The 15,538-nt window shown below is 51.5% G+C and overlaps 1 protein-coding gene and 1 long non-coding RNA gene across 7 annotated transcripts in view; one reads left to right on the top strand and one right to left on the bottom strand.

Annotated features, from left to right (window-relative positions):
• The window catches only part of HYDIN (HYDIN axonemal central pair apparatus protein), a 108,311-nt gene that overhangs the window by 81,369 nt on the left and 11,404 nt on the right, over positions 1–15,538 (top strand). For all 6 annotated transcript variants that reach the window (XM_032447003.1, XM_015873865.2, XM_015873864.2 and 3 more), the window contains 27 exons: positions 331–504; positions 1,618–1,811; positions 1,950–2,102; positions 2,574–2,757; positions 3,410–3,548; positions 4,607–4,772; positions 4,867–5,460; positions 5,784–5,987; positions 6,336–6,535; positions 6,677–6,859; positions 7,100–7,219; positions 8,094–8,253; positions 8,340–8,512; positions 8,996–9,194; positions 9,501–9,600; positions 10,307–10,406; positions 10,666–10,834; positions 11,099–11,337; positions 11,597–11,705; positions 11,864–12,068; positions 12,263–12,498; positions 12,688–12,836; positions 13,239–13,431; positions 13,761–13,869; positions 14,271–14,531; positions 14,889–15,031; positions 15,273–15,491. In XM_032447003.1, coding sequence (XP_032302894.1) covers positions 331–504; positions 1,618–1,811; positions 1,950–2,102; positions 2,574–2,757; positions 3,410–3,548; positions 4,607–4,772; positions 4,867–5,460; positions 5,784–5,987; positions 6,336–6,535; positions 6,677–6,859; positions 7,100–7,219; positions 8,094–8,253; positions 8,340–8,512; positions 8,996–9,194; positions 9,501–9,600; positions 10,307–10,406; positions 10,666–10,834; positions 11,099–11,337; positions 11,597–11,705; positions 11,864–12,068; positions 12,263–12,498; positions 12,688–12,836; positions 13,239–13,431; positions 13,761–13,869; positions 14,271–14,531; positions 14,889–15,031; positions 15,273–15,491 — 5,075 coding nt within the window. The remainder of the gene's footprint in view (positions 1–330; positions 505–1,617; positions 1,812–1,949; positions 2,103–2,573; positions 2,758–3,409; positions 3,549–4,606; positions 4,773–4,866; positions 5,461–5,783; positions 5,988–6,335; positions 6,536–6,676; positions 6,860–7,099; positions 7,220–8,093; positions 8,254–8,339; positions 8,513–8,995; positions 9,195–9,500; positions 9,601–10,306; positions 10,407–10,665; positions 10,835–11,098; positions 11,338–11,596; positions 11,706–11,863; positions 12,069–12,262; positions 12,499–12,687; positions 12,837–13,238; positions 13,432–13,760; positions 13,870–14,270; positions 14,532–14,888; positions 15,032–15,272; positions 15,492–15,538) is intronic.
• On the bottom strand, positions 2,654–4,364 carry LOC107319193. Its single transcript, XR_001557659.2, has 3 exons — positions 4,330–4,364; positions 3,639–3,817; positions 2,654–2,739 (listed from the first exon to the last, which is right to left on the bottom strand). It is a non-coding gene; the product is annotated as an uncharacterized LOC107319193 (long non-coding RNA).

Here is a 15,538-nt window from a genome sequence, read left to right as displayed (position 1 = left end):
CAGGCCTTCCCCTAACTGGTGGAAGTTGCTCATCTTGTGTCTGTACAGCTGGGCTTGTAACCCACCAAACTGGGTGGACTTAGCCATGTTGCCTCATTGGAGCATGGGGGCCTGACCCCCACAAACAGTGCTGCATGAAGGGCCCTCTGAGACAGTAATGGTGGTGGTACAGGGCTCAAGCATTGAGGCAACCACATGGGACAAAGCCCTTGGGTGGCAGTGAGCTGGAGATGGTCTTCTCTCTAGAACGACATTTCTAGCCACATTCAGGTTGCCTCCCTCTTGGTTTCCTGTGCCAGCATCACCATGTAGGCCTTCCTCTCCCTCAAGGAAAGACATCGGCCGCAGTCACCCTCTCCAGACATTACGGCGCGGCCTGCTTGTCCATCGACTCGCTGGTGATGGAGGCCATCTCTGACAGGAGCAGCTCAGCTGGGATCCATGCACGGGAACTGTGCCTCAGGGCTGCCATAGAGCAGAGCCAGAAGGAGGCTGAGGATGCAGGTATGTCCAGACTCATGGCCAGAGCTATCCCAAGCACCCATGTCTACTTCATTTCTCCATGTGTGCCCAGTGCCATGGATGGGGCTCTGGGCAGCCTGATGTACTGACTGGCAGCCCTACCCCCTTTGGGTGGTTGGAACTAGGTGATCTCTCCAACCTCTAAGCCATTCTGCAGTTCTATGGCTCTTAGTTGGCAGTGAATAGACGTGCAAAGCCAGCTCACCAGCCCTCGCCAGTTGTTTGAAATCTCTTCATTTCTGAGGGCTCGCACAGGGATTGCTACCTGCTGCCTGCAGGCTGCTCAGCACATGTTCCTATTCCTGAGAGTGGTGAGGCACACCTGCATATTTCTCAGGGTTTTTATTATTTCCTCAAAGCTAAATGCAGCCAGCTCTCCGTGGCCATCAGGCACAACTGCTGCCCATTTTAATGAGGAAGAAGCCCTGTGAAGTGGCTCATTAAGCAGTAGGTGCCTGGCTTGGAGAGTGATTTCACAAACATGAGAGAAAGGGAAGAGCAGCCTCCCTGAGGAGCTTCAGATGAGAGACTTGACTCTTTTCTCCAGAGAATTTTCCTATATATGCCATCAGGTCGCACAGCTCGTGGATGTTATTCTGTTCCCCACATGAGACCAGCAACTTTTAAGGTGTTTTGTTGGACAGCTGGTGTTCCTAGCAATGCAGACATCACCTTTAAAGAGAAACTTTGCATTGCCAAGCCTTGAGTTGGGCTGGGTTGGGAGAAGATGGGATGGGTTGGGATATCCAGCGTGGAAAACGTAGCTCTAGTGGAGACTGATGATGGCAGCTGGGACAAGGCTGAGCATTAGAGCATCTGTAGGAGAATACAGGGTGTGGAAACAATGGTCCCAAAGAGTGAACCCTTGGCTTGATCTCTAGGGCATGTACCATGCAGCTTTTTTAAGTGATAGAATTGCTGGTGGGTGGATGGTTGGACTAGATGGTCTTAAAGGTCATTTCTGACCTTAATCTTATGATTTTATGACTAACTGCTGCTGCCCATGTTTTAGGAAGGGCACGGTGTTGTATGTTAAATGGCTCGAAAACCCAACGCTCATCACTAGGCTCTGCTGAGCTTCTGCCCCCTCTGCAGGTCAAAGCACAGACCCCCTCAGCACTGAGCACAGTCACAGCCTGGAAACAAACCAGTCCAACTCTGGGGACAAGACCAGCGTCCACTCCACCAGCTCCCGCAGCCGGGTGAGTGCAGGGATGGGCAGGAGGAAATCGGATAACCATGCACCTCATTCCCAGAAACAGCATCACACAGACCCGACAGGCTCACAGGTGAGCACTGATTGCACTGGTGATTCATGTGACCTTTCAAGTGTCTTTGTTCTGCCTCAGACCTTATCTCCAAGCACTTGGAGTTGCCTGGAGTTCTTCCAAGGTGTGTAATTTGTCTCGTGGTGTCCAACTCTGCAGGGCTCCTCCAGCTCTCAACACCTTTCGATGCTTCCCTGTGTCCCTGCACCTCAGTGGCTGAACATTGAGGGCAGCGCAGCAGGAGAGACGGGCTTGTTGAGCTGTGTGCTGCCTGATGATGTGCTGGGAGCCATCCTCTCTGAGAGGCTGCAGGTATGGCACATCCTCTGCTATGGGGGTCAGGAGGGTGGGAGGCACTGGGAGGTGTGAGGGGACAGCTGGAGGGAGTCCTGAGCTGCCAGCATCTTGGTGAAGATGCAGGTGCCATCAGTTGGCAGAGTGCAGGAGTTCATCTGGGCTGATGCATCTCTGAAAGAGTAGAGAGGTGCTGGCATAGCTGTCCAGGGAGATGGGAGAATCACCATCCCTGGAGGTGTTCAAGAAAAGAGTGGATGTGGTACAGAGGGACTTGGTCTAGAGCAGTTACAGGCATGGGAGGATGGCTGGACTTAGGTGATCTTAGTAGTCTTTCCAACCTTTATGATCTATGATATGGATTACCAGCTTCAAGCTAATGGGCAACAAGATGGCTTGTGTCCTTGGGCATCTGCATTTATTGCCAAGCTCAGAGCCTAGTGCATGCTGTTACTGACTCTCTCTCTTCCTTTTATTCCTTATTCCCAGCTGAGTGACTGCTACAAGGGAGTAGTGTTCGATGGCCTGGAGACCCTCTTTGCACGCAGCATGGCGTCTGCTCTCCTCTGCCTGCTCAAAGCTGTCAACAACCGACCTTACATCTATTTTGTGAACCTGTTCCAGGACTATGCCTCTTGGAGAGCCAAAGAGATGGCTGCAAAAGAGAAGGAAGGTGAGAATCATCTCTGTACCTCTCAAATGTCCTCTCAAGCTCTCAGCCTTACCATTGTGTCCATCTGGACGTAACCAGCAGAACTTGGAAGAAATGGGTTTTTTTAATCCTTCCACCTTAGTATCATAGAACCATAGAATCAGTGATGTTGGGAAAGACCTCTAAGATCATCTAGTCCCAACCACCCACCTACCACCAACATTGCCCACTGCCCACATCCCTCAGTGCCACATCCCCATGGCCCTTAAAACACCCCTAGGGATGGTGACTACCCCACCTCCCTGGGCAGTTGTGCCAGTGCCCAAATACTCTTTCAGAGAAGTTTTTCCTAATATCCAACCTTCTGCCTCAGCGTAGCCAGCACTCACCTCATGGCTGCTTAAAGTAAAGCTCCATGGTATGCAGAACACCTACCTTACAGTCTGTCTTTGAAGCTTAGTGACAAGTGCAGGCTCTCATGGCATGGTACCTATCCTCCATGGTGGGACATGGTTCTTGCATAGCAGCACTTAGGGGCATTATCAAACCACAGCAGGGGTTGGGGCTCCCCACTATCAGCATATCCTGGAGGATCTGGGCAGGTTTGTGTGCTCACCCCCAGCAGCAAGCTCTGCATGTATCTGCTAATGATTTCTCATGTGTGCATGGGAAGAACGGGAGCAGGAAGAAGCTGCCAGGAGGGAGAGAGCACACCTTCTGGAGATGGATGAGGAGGAATATGATGCCCTCACCGAGGAGCAGAGAGCTCAGTTTGATGACAAAATACTACAAATCCAGCGTGAGAGGAGGAGGTCTGTAAGCTTTGCATGGGCAGCTCTCCAGTATGATGTCCCTGAAGGGTTCCCCTGTTCCCATCTCACACAGGGCTCCTAAGCACCCACCTGCTGCCCTCTTCCCTTCCCCATGCTGGGTGCATGCAGGCTGCTGGAGATTTGGTTGAGTGACACCAGAGCAAGTCTCAGCACTTTGTTCTGTCAAGGCTGAAGCTTGTTTCCCCAGAGGGAGATGACTAGGGCTGCTTCAAATGGCTCTGATTTCCAGGACAGACAGCACAACTTTCCTAGGGCAATAGCAAGGTAAAGTGCAGTTGCTCAGAGCCTGTTTTGCAGGAGAATTACTGCAGCTTTTGCTTTCTGATCTAATGGTTGTCCTGTTGCTAGGCACCACTGAAAAGAGCCCAGCCCCATCCAGCCAGGGCTCTCAGCTTTTCTTCATCCAGGCAATGCTCCAGAGCCCAACCACAGTCTTCTCCAGGCTGAACAGTCCCAGGTCCCTCAGCCTTTCCTCACATAGGTGATGCTCCAGGACCCTCATCATCTTTGCAGCCCTCTGCTGGGCTCTCTCCAGCAGTTCCCTGCCTGCCTTGAACTGGGCAGCCCAGCACTGGGCCCAGTGGCCCTATGGCCCTCTCAGGGAGAGAGCACAGGGAAAGAGAACCTGTAGAGCTCCTTTCCAGGTGAGCCACCTTATCAGAGGAGGTGCACAAAATAGAATCACAGAGTCATTAAAGTTGGAAAGGAACTCTCAGATCCCCAAGTCCAACCCCAGCCCACCCTCACCATACCCACTGACCAGATCCATCAGTGCCACATCCCCATGGTTCTGGAATGTCTCCAGGGGTGGTGACAGCCTGTGCCAGAGCCTCACCAATCATTTGGAGAATGAATTCTTCCTAATACCCAACGTGAACCTCCCCTGGTGCAATTTGAGGCCACCACCTCTCATCTTGTCGCTATTACCTGGGAGATGAGACCAACCCCCAGCAGGTTCTGAATTTGGCCATGGGCAAGAAAGGTCCATGTCATTCTGTGACAACTCTCAGGAATGTTTTCTGTTTGACTTGCTGAAGGAGGATGGAGCAGCTGGCTCGAGAGCTTGAGGAAAAGCAGAGGCAGGAACTAGAGCGCTTGAGGGAGGAAGAAGAGCTAAAGAAGAAGTCTAAGCGGGGAAGGAAAGAGCTTGGGAAAGAAAAAGACAGTGCCCAGGGGAAGAAAAGCCAGCATGGAGTCAAACAAGTGGGTGGTTGTGCTATTGCAGTGATCATCACCATCCAACAAGAACCAATTTGGTGCATTGAAACACTCATTTTTTTTCCCCACTCTTGCCCAGAATGCCACCGCATCCAGCAGCCACCGCCCAGACACCAGCGATGGGGTGGACAGAAAGGGGTCTACAAAGGAGCACTCAGACTCTGCTGTAGGTGACAAGGATGAGAGGAAGTCAAGCAAGGTTCACCCAACAAATGCCAGCCCAGCAGTGTCCGAGCACCCCATCTCCACAGAGCAGGAGGAAGACACAGAGCAGACGTTGAGTGAGAGCGAGAAGATGATGGCCATGAGGTTTAAGATCTATGAGGCATCACAGAAAGATATCACTTATATTTTATCATACTGGGACAGGGTTCAGGGCGCTCTGGCGTCCTCTTTGGGCCTGGAGGATGTGTGGCAGAAGGCAGAAGAGCAAAGTGCTCATGTATCCAGCCGCAAGAGCAAGAGGGACAGGGAGAAGGAGCGCCTGGAGAAGGAGCGTCAGGAGAGGGAGAGGCAGGAAAAACTGAAGGCTCTCGAGGAAGCCCAAGCACAGGCAGGGGAAGGTGCAGAAGGGCCCCCATTCGGGGTGCCTTGTTTGGATATCCAGGTACTGGATGCAGAGGACGCTATTGGGAAGATCCTGGAGAGTGGCAAGCTGCCCCCAGCAGAGCAGGTAAAACCCTGTGGGGCTCAAATGCTGAGGTCCAAGACCTGGTGCTTTGTGTTCTGACAAGTGACAGTGGCACAGAGCCTTGTCCCATGCTGTGCTGTTGTTCCACTGCAGCTCCATGGCAGCTATGGGGTTGGGAAGGTTCTCAGTTCTTCTCATATGTTGGAAAGAGGGGGTGCCATTTTGGCACTGCTCTGGAGCCCATCCACCCCACTGAGCATAAAAAAGCACAGTACTCCATGTAAAAACATTGCCAAAGTCAATGACTGAAAGAGTGTGAGGGCAAATGTGACTAAGAATTAATGGAGCTTTCTCTGATCTTTTAGATCCTGGATAGCCTGGGTCTGGGGCCCTCAGGGCCTCCCATTCCTCCTACTGCATTTTACTCTGTGATCCACTACCCAGAGAAGCGAGTGGCCCCAACAGGAGAAGCCCTCAAGCACTTTGTCTTCATAATGCCAGACAGTGCAATGGCAGAAGAAAAGGAATTCAAAAGTCTTGAGGATGCCCCCATCACGCCTACCTCGAAGGTGCAGAGCAAAGGGATGGGGTGGGGGAGATGGAAAAGAACTGCTGCAGAGGAGCAGTGATGGGCCCCATTTCTGCAGGAGCCCACAGCCACATCTCTGGCCTGATTCAGCTGAACGGAAAACCCTGTTTGGGGGAAGGATGGAGGATTTGGTGCAATCAGATAAGAGGTTTCATGGGCAGAACAAAGCCCAACAAAGGAGAGCAAGGCAGTGGGCAGACATGAAACCAGTAGAACCTGGACATTTATTTGTTCTCTTGTGTGTTTGTCTACAAACCTGCATCCCAGCAGGGATGAATTAGAGCATGTCTCACCTTACTCTGCCTCTTCTTCTTTACCTGGTGCTCAGGTGTCAGAGGAGCAGCTCACCCCCACCAAAGGAAAAGCAAGGAAGGAAAAAACTGAGGGCAACAAGGAGGTCAAGAAAGAGAAGCGGAGCTCAGCCCGAAGCAAGAAAAGTCATGGGACAGGCACGGGAACATCAGTGCGTCCTGCTGATGTGGAGCAAAGCAGTGTGGACTTGGCCACCTCTCCAGGGAAGGCCATCAGGTGAGAGAGGAAGGAGAGCCATCTCAGCAAATGGATGGCCATTCCCTTCCCTTGGGCTGCTGGGTGGTGAGTCCCCAGCTCTCCTCCTCCTCATCTCATTGGCATGTTCCCAACATCTGAAGTGTCCTCTGTAAATGCCAGGCTGAGCAGCTACCGGTGGATTGTGCCTGCCTGTGGCCAGGTTGAACTGAAGGTACACTTCACCTCCTCAGTGTTGGGCCAGTTTGACCAGACAATGAATTTTGAGGTGCTGGGGACGAAGCGACTGTACCAGCTGCACTGCAGGGGCATTTGTGTGTATCCCACCATCAGCCAGGACCCACGGTAAGGCTGCTCCATCACTGCCTGCTGCTCTGCTTCCCTCTGTACTTGGAGGAGGGGCTGCCCATTGTACCCCAATGACTAATTCCCACCACCTTACCTCACCTCTGACATGAACCTACCTGAGCACTCCAGTGTCTCACCCATGCTTGGAGCTGGGAACCTCTGCTGCTGAGGGTGATGGCTTCCTATCCAGGTTGGCGCATCTCATAGCTCCTCATCTTCCCATTTTCTCCCTCTTAGGGTGGTGTTTCCTCACCGAAGGAAGAGCAAAGCAGATGATGATATCATCTTCAAGCAGTATGTCATGAGCACGGGTGTGTTCCACTTTGGGCCACTGCTCTGTGGGAAGTCCAGAGACTGGTATGTATTGGTGAGCTGGAAGCTGGTGCCATGGCTGCTCCTGGGTAGACAACCCAATGGCCCAAGGTGACTTTGGGCAACTCATGTCCTCTGTCCACATAATTAATGTAATGGTGTTTTTTAAAGTCCTTTGAGTTGTATGGGCAGACTGACCAAGCAATTATTCTGCCCGTGGCATTATAAAATGTTTTAATCTGTTCTATTAGGCAGACTTTATGATTTGGCCTGCCAGCATGTATGTGTGACCCATAGAGGAATAGCAGTGGGATTCATGAACCTGACCACTGGATGATGTCTGCCTTAGAAGCTTTCATTGTCACTGCTGGCATGGTTCTGTTTTTCACTTTGCTCTTTTTTTTTCCTTAATATAAGAAAGGAAGCCCTTCATGGGAGCCCTGGAGATCCAGTGATATTTTACAACCCTGGGAAATGAAATAAAAAACCTTTAAAAACAAAAGGGCATTTTCAGACAGCCTGATGAATGGACTCAGGTCTTGGTTTGCTTTGTAACCTTCTCTTTGCAAAAGCCTTTCTTTACACCCTGCAGGGAAAGGACCAGAGATGCAGGAAGGACCTGTGTGCCAGATCACTTTTATTCTTGCAAGGACCCTTGATTTATTTTTTTTTGTATTGCAAAATATTCCTTCTTTAAATGCTTGTGCCTTGTCACGCTGATGGGATGGGGCACCAGGTGAAGGCACAGATGTAGAGGTAAAGGGAGGCTGAATACATCGTGCATTGTGCTCCTTTTTCCTGGCCTGCTTGTTAGACTGTGGTGAGAGCAGCCTCTTGCTGCCAGCATGCAGAGCTTGCCTTGATGGGTGCGAAACGCAGCAGTCCCAGCATTGCTGAAGCCTTTTCCCTTTGTGAATAGGTACAAGGCTCTGCCCTACCCCAGCAACTATGAGAAGATAACCATCCTTAACATCACCCCCTTGGAAGTAGAGGTGCATTTCTTCTTTGAGCATGATCTCAAAGCAGATACATTCATTTCCGACCCTCCCAGCATGACGTTGAAACCCAATGAGAAGCAGGTAGGAGGCGAGAGTGCAGCAGTGCAACACCCAGGAGCTGCTCTTCCTGTTCACCAAACCTCTTCTCTGTCTCTTTCTGGGGCTAGGAACTGAGCATTTGGGCGTACCCCACCTCGGCTGGCCTTGTGGAAGACAAGCTTGTGTGCTGCATTAAGGACAACCCGGAGCCAGTGGTCTTCCAACTGTGCTGCCAAGGGGTGCGGGTGGAGCTGGGGGTCAGCACCAAGCAAGTGCAGTTTGGGAAGCTGCTGCTGCACAGGTCAGTCCCCAGCTGCTCTGCTGGCAGCAAGAGCCATCAGCCAGGTTCCCTTCAGCTTCTTTGGGTTATAGGGACACAGGTTCGTTACAGTTGGAAGGACCTCTAAAATCATCACACCCAACCATCAACCCATCACCACCAGCGTTCACTCAGAGTCATGCAGTCATAGAATCACTGAGATTGGAACACAATTCTCAGATCCCCAGGTCCAACCCCAGCCTGCCCCTCCTGTGCCCACTGCCCACATCCCTCAGTGCCACATCCCCATGGCTCTGGGACACCTCCAGGGACGGGGACTCTTCAACCTCCTTTGACCCAACTTAAGGCCATTTCCTCTCATCCTTTCATTCTTTATGCATATAAGTTGTTCTCTAGAGTGAAGGAGACCAATCTTTCAAAGGGGCCATTGGCCAGATGGTATGGATAGGGCTGCTCCAACGTGCAAAGCTCATGCCAGTGCTGAGCGTCTCGATGTGCCTGCAGGAGGGAGAGCAAGCAGCTGGTGCTGCGCAACCCCACCTTGCTGCCTGTAGCCTGGAGGTTCAGTGGGCTGGAGAACCTCGGTGAGGATTTCTCCGTGTCGCAAAGTGAAGGCACAGTGGAACCCCGTGCAGAACTGGAGGTCTATCTGTATTTCAAAGCCACGAAGGTTCTCAGCATTAAGAAGACCGTCCGACTGGAGGTGAGGGGATGTTGTCCTGGGTGGAGCAGGACAAGGCAACCAAGGGTCTCAGGGATGGAGGTTGTGTTGGAAGGGTTACCTGCAAGGAGGGCAGAGGGCTGAGTGTTTGTAAACTTCCTTTCTTCTAATGGACTCTTAGCAACAAGTAAGGATGGCTTTGTGGCTTCTGGGATTTAGTTCTCTGCGATTTAAATCACTGGTAGCCCACCAAGTAAGGGATGCCGTGGTGGAACCAGCCAGCTATCTTCATCTACCAATAGATTTTAGCAGAATTAACCCTGCAGTATTTATTTCTTGCTGCCTCAGATTTCAGATGCAGAAAACATCCTGGGAATTGCTCAGACAGAAAATATCCAGATCCAAGCAGAAGCCTATGATGTCGCTCTGAGCATCAGCATTTCCAAAGGTCAGTGGGTGCTCCAAGACAAAGCAATCCAGATGCACTGCAATGCGTGCAACCAAAACACCTGGGAGGGGTTGGGGAGGAATCATAGAATCATTAAGGTTTGAAAAGACCTTTTTAAAGTCCAACCATCCACCTACCACCAATATTGCCTAGCAGCCATGTCCCTCATTGCCATCTCTCCATGGTTCTTGACCACCTCCAGGATGATGACTCCACCACCTTCTCAGGAACCTTGTTCTCATGCCCTACCACACTTTCAGAGAACATTTTCCTAGCCCAGGCATGTAAGCATGGCCATAAAGCACACATCCTTCAAGCTGTATGGCATGAAGCACTGTCAGGGCAGAGAGAGCCTTGAGCCTCTTGTGTTCCAGCTTTGAAGTGTGTCACTTCCCATGCAGATTGATTTGGGTTTGCTGAAATGACAGCAACGTGAAAAAAGCAGTTGGCAGCTCCTGAAGGCACAGCAGAGCACATGGAGTAGTTGGAACTGTGCTTGGAAGCGAGGAGATGGAAACTCGGCTCCTCATCTGCTAAATCCTGCAGATATTCTCTAAGCAAGAGAAAGGGCAGCAGAGCAGTTAAACATCCAGGCTGGGGAGGGTTTTGTGCCACTTGAGAGCCTCAGATAGGCATCTTATCACTTGGAGTGGTCCACAGCAGCTCAGATATTGACCATCTCTTACCTCTTGTGGGATTACTGCAGGTATGGATGGCAATGTGGACTTTGGAGTCCTCAAGGTACAGGATGATGCAAAGCAAGTGTTAACCCTGAAGAACAAAGGGAAGTATGAGATTGCATACAGGTGAGTGACTGCTTCAGCCGCCTCATCTGTCCTTACTTTTAGGGTGTGTTCATTTCACTTTGTGAAACTCTTTAAATGAGGGAATGAGAAGATTGGTGTTGAAGTGAGGCTGCAGCACTTTTGTCTTCAGTCTGTGCCAAAATGTGGGGATTCCCAAGCAGAGATGGGCTCTTTCCCTCTTTATTTAAGGTCCTGGCTGTGTTGCTGCTACCCAGTACCTGCAACCACAGAGGTCTTTGTCTCTTCTCTTTGTCCCCAGCTTCACTGTGGAAAACGCAGATACCAACATTCCAGACTTAGAATCCCACTTTGCCATCCAGCCACAGTCAGGGCTGCTGCCTGCCTCCGAGCGCCCTGTGCACGTCCATCTGACCTTCCACCCCACGGCAGAAATAGATATCCAGGAGAAACCCATCCTGAAGTGCCAGGTGAGTTGCCCCAGGCAGGTGGGTATCACCCTGGGTGTTAGCAGGATGTGTGTCTTCTGGAAGGAGAGCTTTAGCTGGGAAATCCTCTCTTAGATACATACAACAAATCCTTTAGGAGGTGTTGGTGATGCTTTCCAAGCAAAACTGGAAGTCTGGCTCTGGAGGGTGCATTGAGACAGGGCTAATAGGCTGAAGGTGATGTGAGGTGACAGTAGGGGGACATGGGGCTCCTTGCTGTATTTCTAAACCCTCCTCTGGCTGCAGGTGATTGAGCCCAGCATCTGCGAAGGAGGGGAGGCCATTGCCATCATCCCGGTCAACGTGTCTGCCAAGGCCTTGTTCAGCAAGTACAGCATCACCCCAGCCTCACTCATTGACTTTGGGACTGTGGTGAATGGCACCAAGAAAACCTGCAACTTAATCCTGGAGAACAAGGGCAGCCTTGACTTCAAATATGTGATCTGCAAAGCAGAGCAGGAGGCATTTGGGCCAAGAAGGAAAAGGTGGGTGAAGCTCTGCAGTGCCTGTCCTAGCCATGAGAGTGTGGCTGGTGACCCAAGGGGACCCAAAAATACCTCAGCTGCCCCGGGAGTAGGACAAAGTTGGTGATAGAGCTGATCTATCCATGACTGTCACCAAGCAACCTTTGTGTCCATCAGGAACGTGAGCGTAGGAAGGATTCCCTCCATGGGGAGAAGGGTTCTGGCCTTGGAGGGTGGCAAGGAGTTCAGCACGATGGATAATTCTGCTTTCTCCTCTCAGTGTCAATCACGAGATGTCCGACCACTCTCATGAAAGTGAAAGCACTGACAAAGTGCCCAATTCTGGGAAGCAAAACAAGCAGCCTCAGCAGAAGGACCCCTCAATGCAGGTGGGTGGCCATAGGATGGGATATGGTCACGTAGTAGGGCTGCCTCTGGGCCATGGGTCACCCCTCACTGACTGGAGGCCAGGGGGTGGCATTCTCTTTGGTGGAGACAGCCAAGGTAAGGCTGTGAGTCATCAGCCTCTGTGGGGCTCTGTCTGCAGGCACGCTTCACACTTGGCATGTTCACGGTGTACCCTGGCTTTGGCTCCATCCATCCTGGGGAGCAGCAGACCATCACGGTGGATTGCCAGGCAGAGCCAGAGGGGACCTGTGAGGAGCACTTATCAATTGATATCAGTGACAGAGACCCCGAGGACAATCCCTGTGGCATCCCCTATACCCTGCTGGCTGAGTCCTGCCTTCCAGGTATACACTACCTACAGGTTGCTATAGCCAAGTCCAACAGTAGGAAGAAGGCAGGAGGGAATACGTGGAAGGATAAGTAGAAAGTAATGTCCTTTAACACTGATGGTGCCTGGGCTCCCAGGCTGAGTCTTACAGGCTTCTGGGTCCACGTAACTTCAGCAGGAAGGTTTCTCAGCCCTCTTTTCTTCTCGCAGCGTTTGTGGTTGATGACGTAGGTTCCATCTTTGAGGAGCATCGTATCTGCAGCAATGCCAACCTCTGCCAGATCCTGCAGACCGTGCAGGACAAAGGTGTGTTCATCACAGATGAGAACAAGTTCATCTTCACCAATGTTCTGGTTGGGCACCGGGCCACAGCCCGCTTCAAGATCCGCAATGTGGGCAAAGTCCCCTGTGATGTGATCCTCTCCATCAAGCCCATCTCTGCTAAGGTAAGAAAAGGGTGAGGTGGTTGCTGCTCTTTTAAGGCAGGAATCTGCCTTTAAGGACAGCAATACTTTGGTGTGTTCCCATGAGATGGAGGTGTCCTGTCCCCTGCTCCCTGATGAACGTGTGAATTGGGCTGCGCTGCATGGAAGGTTTAATGTCCTAACACCAATCCATGTGCTTCCCTCCAACAGAACAGCCGCATCAGTGACATCTTTGAGGTGGATCCCACTCAGATGTGTGTGCCCAGCCACTCTCATGCCTTTGCTACAGTGACCTTCACTCCGCAAACAATGCAGAGCTACCAGTGCACTTTTGAGGCTTGCCTTGAAACCCAGGCAAGGTAACACACCCTGTGAGATGGTAGGGGGATGTCTGTGATAGCTGCCTCTCCTTTGGGAGGATGCAGACCTGTTGTAGAACCACAGGACGATTCAGGTTGGGAAGGACCTCTTAGATCACCAAGTCCAACCCCAGCCCATCCCCACCATGCCCATTAATCAGGTCCCTAATGCAGAGATGTGCAGGAGGCAAAGAGGTGGATAAAGTGGTTTCTGTGTCATGTAATTTCCTCCTGGATGCTGTGCTAAGGATGTGGGAGGAGAGGGACAAGGGGGCCATATGTTGGGGTGAGGAGTGTGCAACCCTGTCAGCCTGAGGAATGGTGGGTAGCACCAATTCAGTGCTTAGCAAGTGGGAAATGAGTAAATACCAGTCAATGATTTCTCCTCTTCCCCTCCTGCAGCCCAGCAGCAATTAAATCACAAAGCCTGACATTTGATATCAGTGGGGAGGGGAACCTGCCTCGGGTGACGGTCCTGCGCCCAGTGCTTTGCAACAAGAAGGGGAACCCTCTGCTCCTCTTCAAGAAACTGTTGCTTGGTGATTCGGAAAAACTCCCTCTGGTCCTTCAGAATGGTGGCATCATACCTGTCCAGGTGAGGGGCTGCTGGGGGAATGCATCAGCTACTCTGGGAGCAAGTTCTTGTCCCGTGGAGGAGAAAGCACGGCACAGACTTGCTGCTACACTGTGCACCCCCTCTCCATTCTCCTCCTATCTTATATGTGGAAATGTATGACATCCTACTTATATTCTGTTTGATCACATCTTACTGCAGTTGAACTGAACTTGACTGTAGTTTAATTCCATTCTGCTCATTATTTACCCTTTCCCAGAGGGGGACCCAGCAGCAGCAGCTCAGTGTTGGTCCTTGGGCTGCCCTGCGCCCTCACTGGTGTGGCAGTGCTCTGTGCTCCCTTTTCTCAGGTGCTGATAGATCTGTTGGATGAAGCAGGAGCTTTCTTCTTGAAAGCCAGGCCCACCACACACTGCATCTACCAGACTGCAGATACAAAGGAGAATTCTACTGGAGAAGGTAAATGCACTGGCCATGAAGTGTGGGCATCCACACAGGTTGGATATGAGGGCAGTGGGCACCGTGGGGGTGGGGTTGGGGATCTGAGAGGTCTTTTCCACCCAACTGTAATGATTCTGTTGTTATAAGTGTGTGCCCTGCTCAAGGTTTGCCAAGCAGCAGCTGAATATTAGGCAATGACTGGAGGAGGTTTGGGAGCCAAGTGTTAACCAGAAGTTTAGACACTTAAAGCTGTGTTTGCTGTCATCGTAGCCTTGTGAGCATAAAAGGAACATGCAGAGCCATAAGTGGGAGCATCTGTGCTTAGAGAAAGCTGGGTTTCAACCACTTCTTCCTATTACATCCCAAGGAAGAATTTCATCTGAACAGATCTATCACTGTCTCTAATTTCATTGGTGCAGGGAGAAAGCCCCACACTGCTTCCTTGGTCCTACATCATGGGGAATCAGCAGAGTTCGACGTGCTTTTCAAACCCAAACTGCCCCAGCGTGCAGAAGGGCAGATTCACCTGTCTGTGGTGGACAACCCATATGAGGAAACCTACGTCCAGCTGGTGGGTGAGGGCTACGAGGATGATTTCACACTAGATAACATCCATGGACTTCTGGCTGAGAGCTTTGAGGAGAACACTGAAGGCAATCTGGAGGAGGATGTCATTGAAGGTAAGAGAATTCAAGTGGAATTCTCTGGCAGGGCCACAGGAGGTCTGTCTGCATGTGATATGCTATGGAGGTGAAGGCCATGTGCAAGCGTATGTCCTCTATATAAGCAATCCTGTGCCATCACCACCAGGCCTGATGGTCTGTGAGCATACCTGCCATGTATGTGCTGTAATACTTGTCCACCTGTACCCAGACTGCCACAGTTAGGGACTTGTCAGGGTGCATCTCTGAAGGACAGTGGGAGAATGGGGAATTGCATCTCCCAGAGACAGGAAGGCTTGGAGCAGGCAAGGAGTCAGAAGGGGTGGATGGACCTCACTGAACACTGGCATCTCTTGCTCTCCTCCTCCTTAACAGCTGTCAGAGTGGATCACATCCAGTTTGGGGACTGTCACATTGGGAAGCCCTACCAGGTGACCTTCACAGTCACCAACCGCAGCCAGGCGGAGGCGATGAGGTTCGAGTGGCTGGCGGACACCCCCTTCCACTTCTCACCCCAGGTGAGTGCTGGCAGCTCTGCCTTTCCCACTGCCCTAGTAGTTTTCTGGGAGCTACCAGTGACTTTCTACCTACTGGTGCTGCTTTTCAGTGCTAGGAGGTGCAAGCCAGCACTGCTGAACACAAAGCTTAGTTGGGGCTCCTTGTAGGAGATGATGTTTTCTCTTTGCATCACAACCCCTTTGCTGCTGGCCATGTCCTTGTGAGTGATTCCATTTGGGTCTTGGCTCCCATCCTCCCTAGGTGGGACACCTCCACGCTGGCTGTGCTAAGGACATCACAGTGACCTTGAAGTCGGATGTTGCATTTGCCTGCCAAGCGCAGCCTGTGAAGTGTAAGGTGGCCAGGATCTCCTTCCAGCTGCCAGCAGAGCAGGTCACCGACTGGGACGACCGCCTGCACACTGTCAAATGGGTGGATACCACCATGGGGGAGACGGCTACGTGGCCAGTCAAGAAGAAGGTAAGAAGCAAAGCTGCAAAAGCCAACCCATATAAACAGATGCCTAC

This window comes from Coturnix japonica, chromosome 11, assembly GCF_001577835.2.
Source record: "Coturnix japonica isolate 7356 chromosome 11, Coturnix japonica 2.1, whole genome shotgun sequence".
Taxonomy (NCBI): domain Eukaryota; kingdom Metazoa; phylum Chordata; class Aves; order Galliformes; family Phasianidae; genus Coturnix; species Coturnix japonica.
The sequence above is the reverse complement of the archived record's forward strand: the minus strand, read 5'-3'. Positions and strand labels throughout refer to the sequence as shown.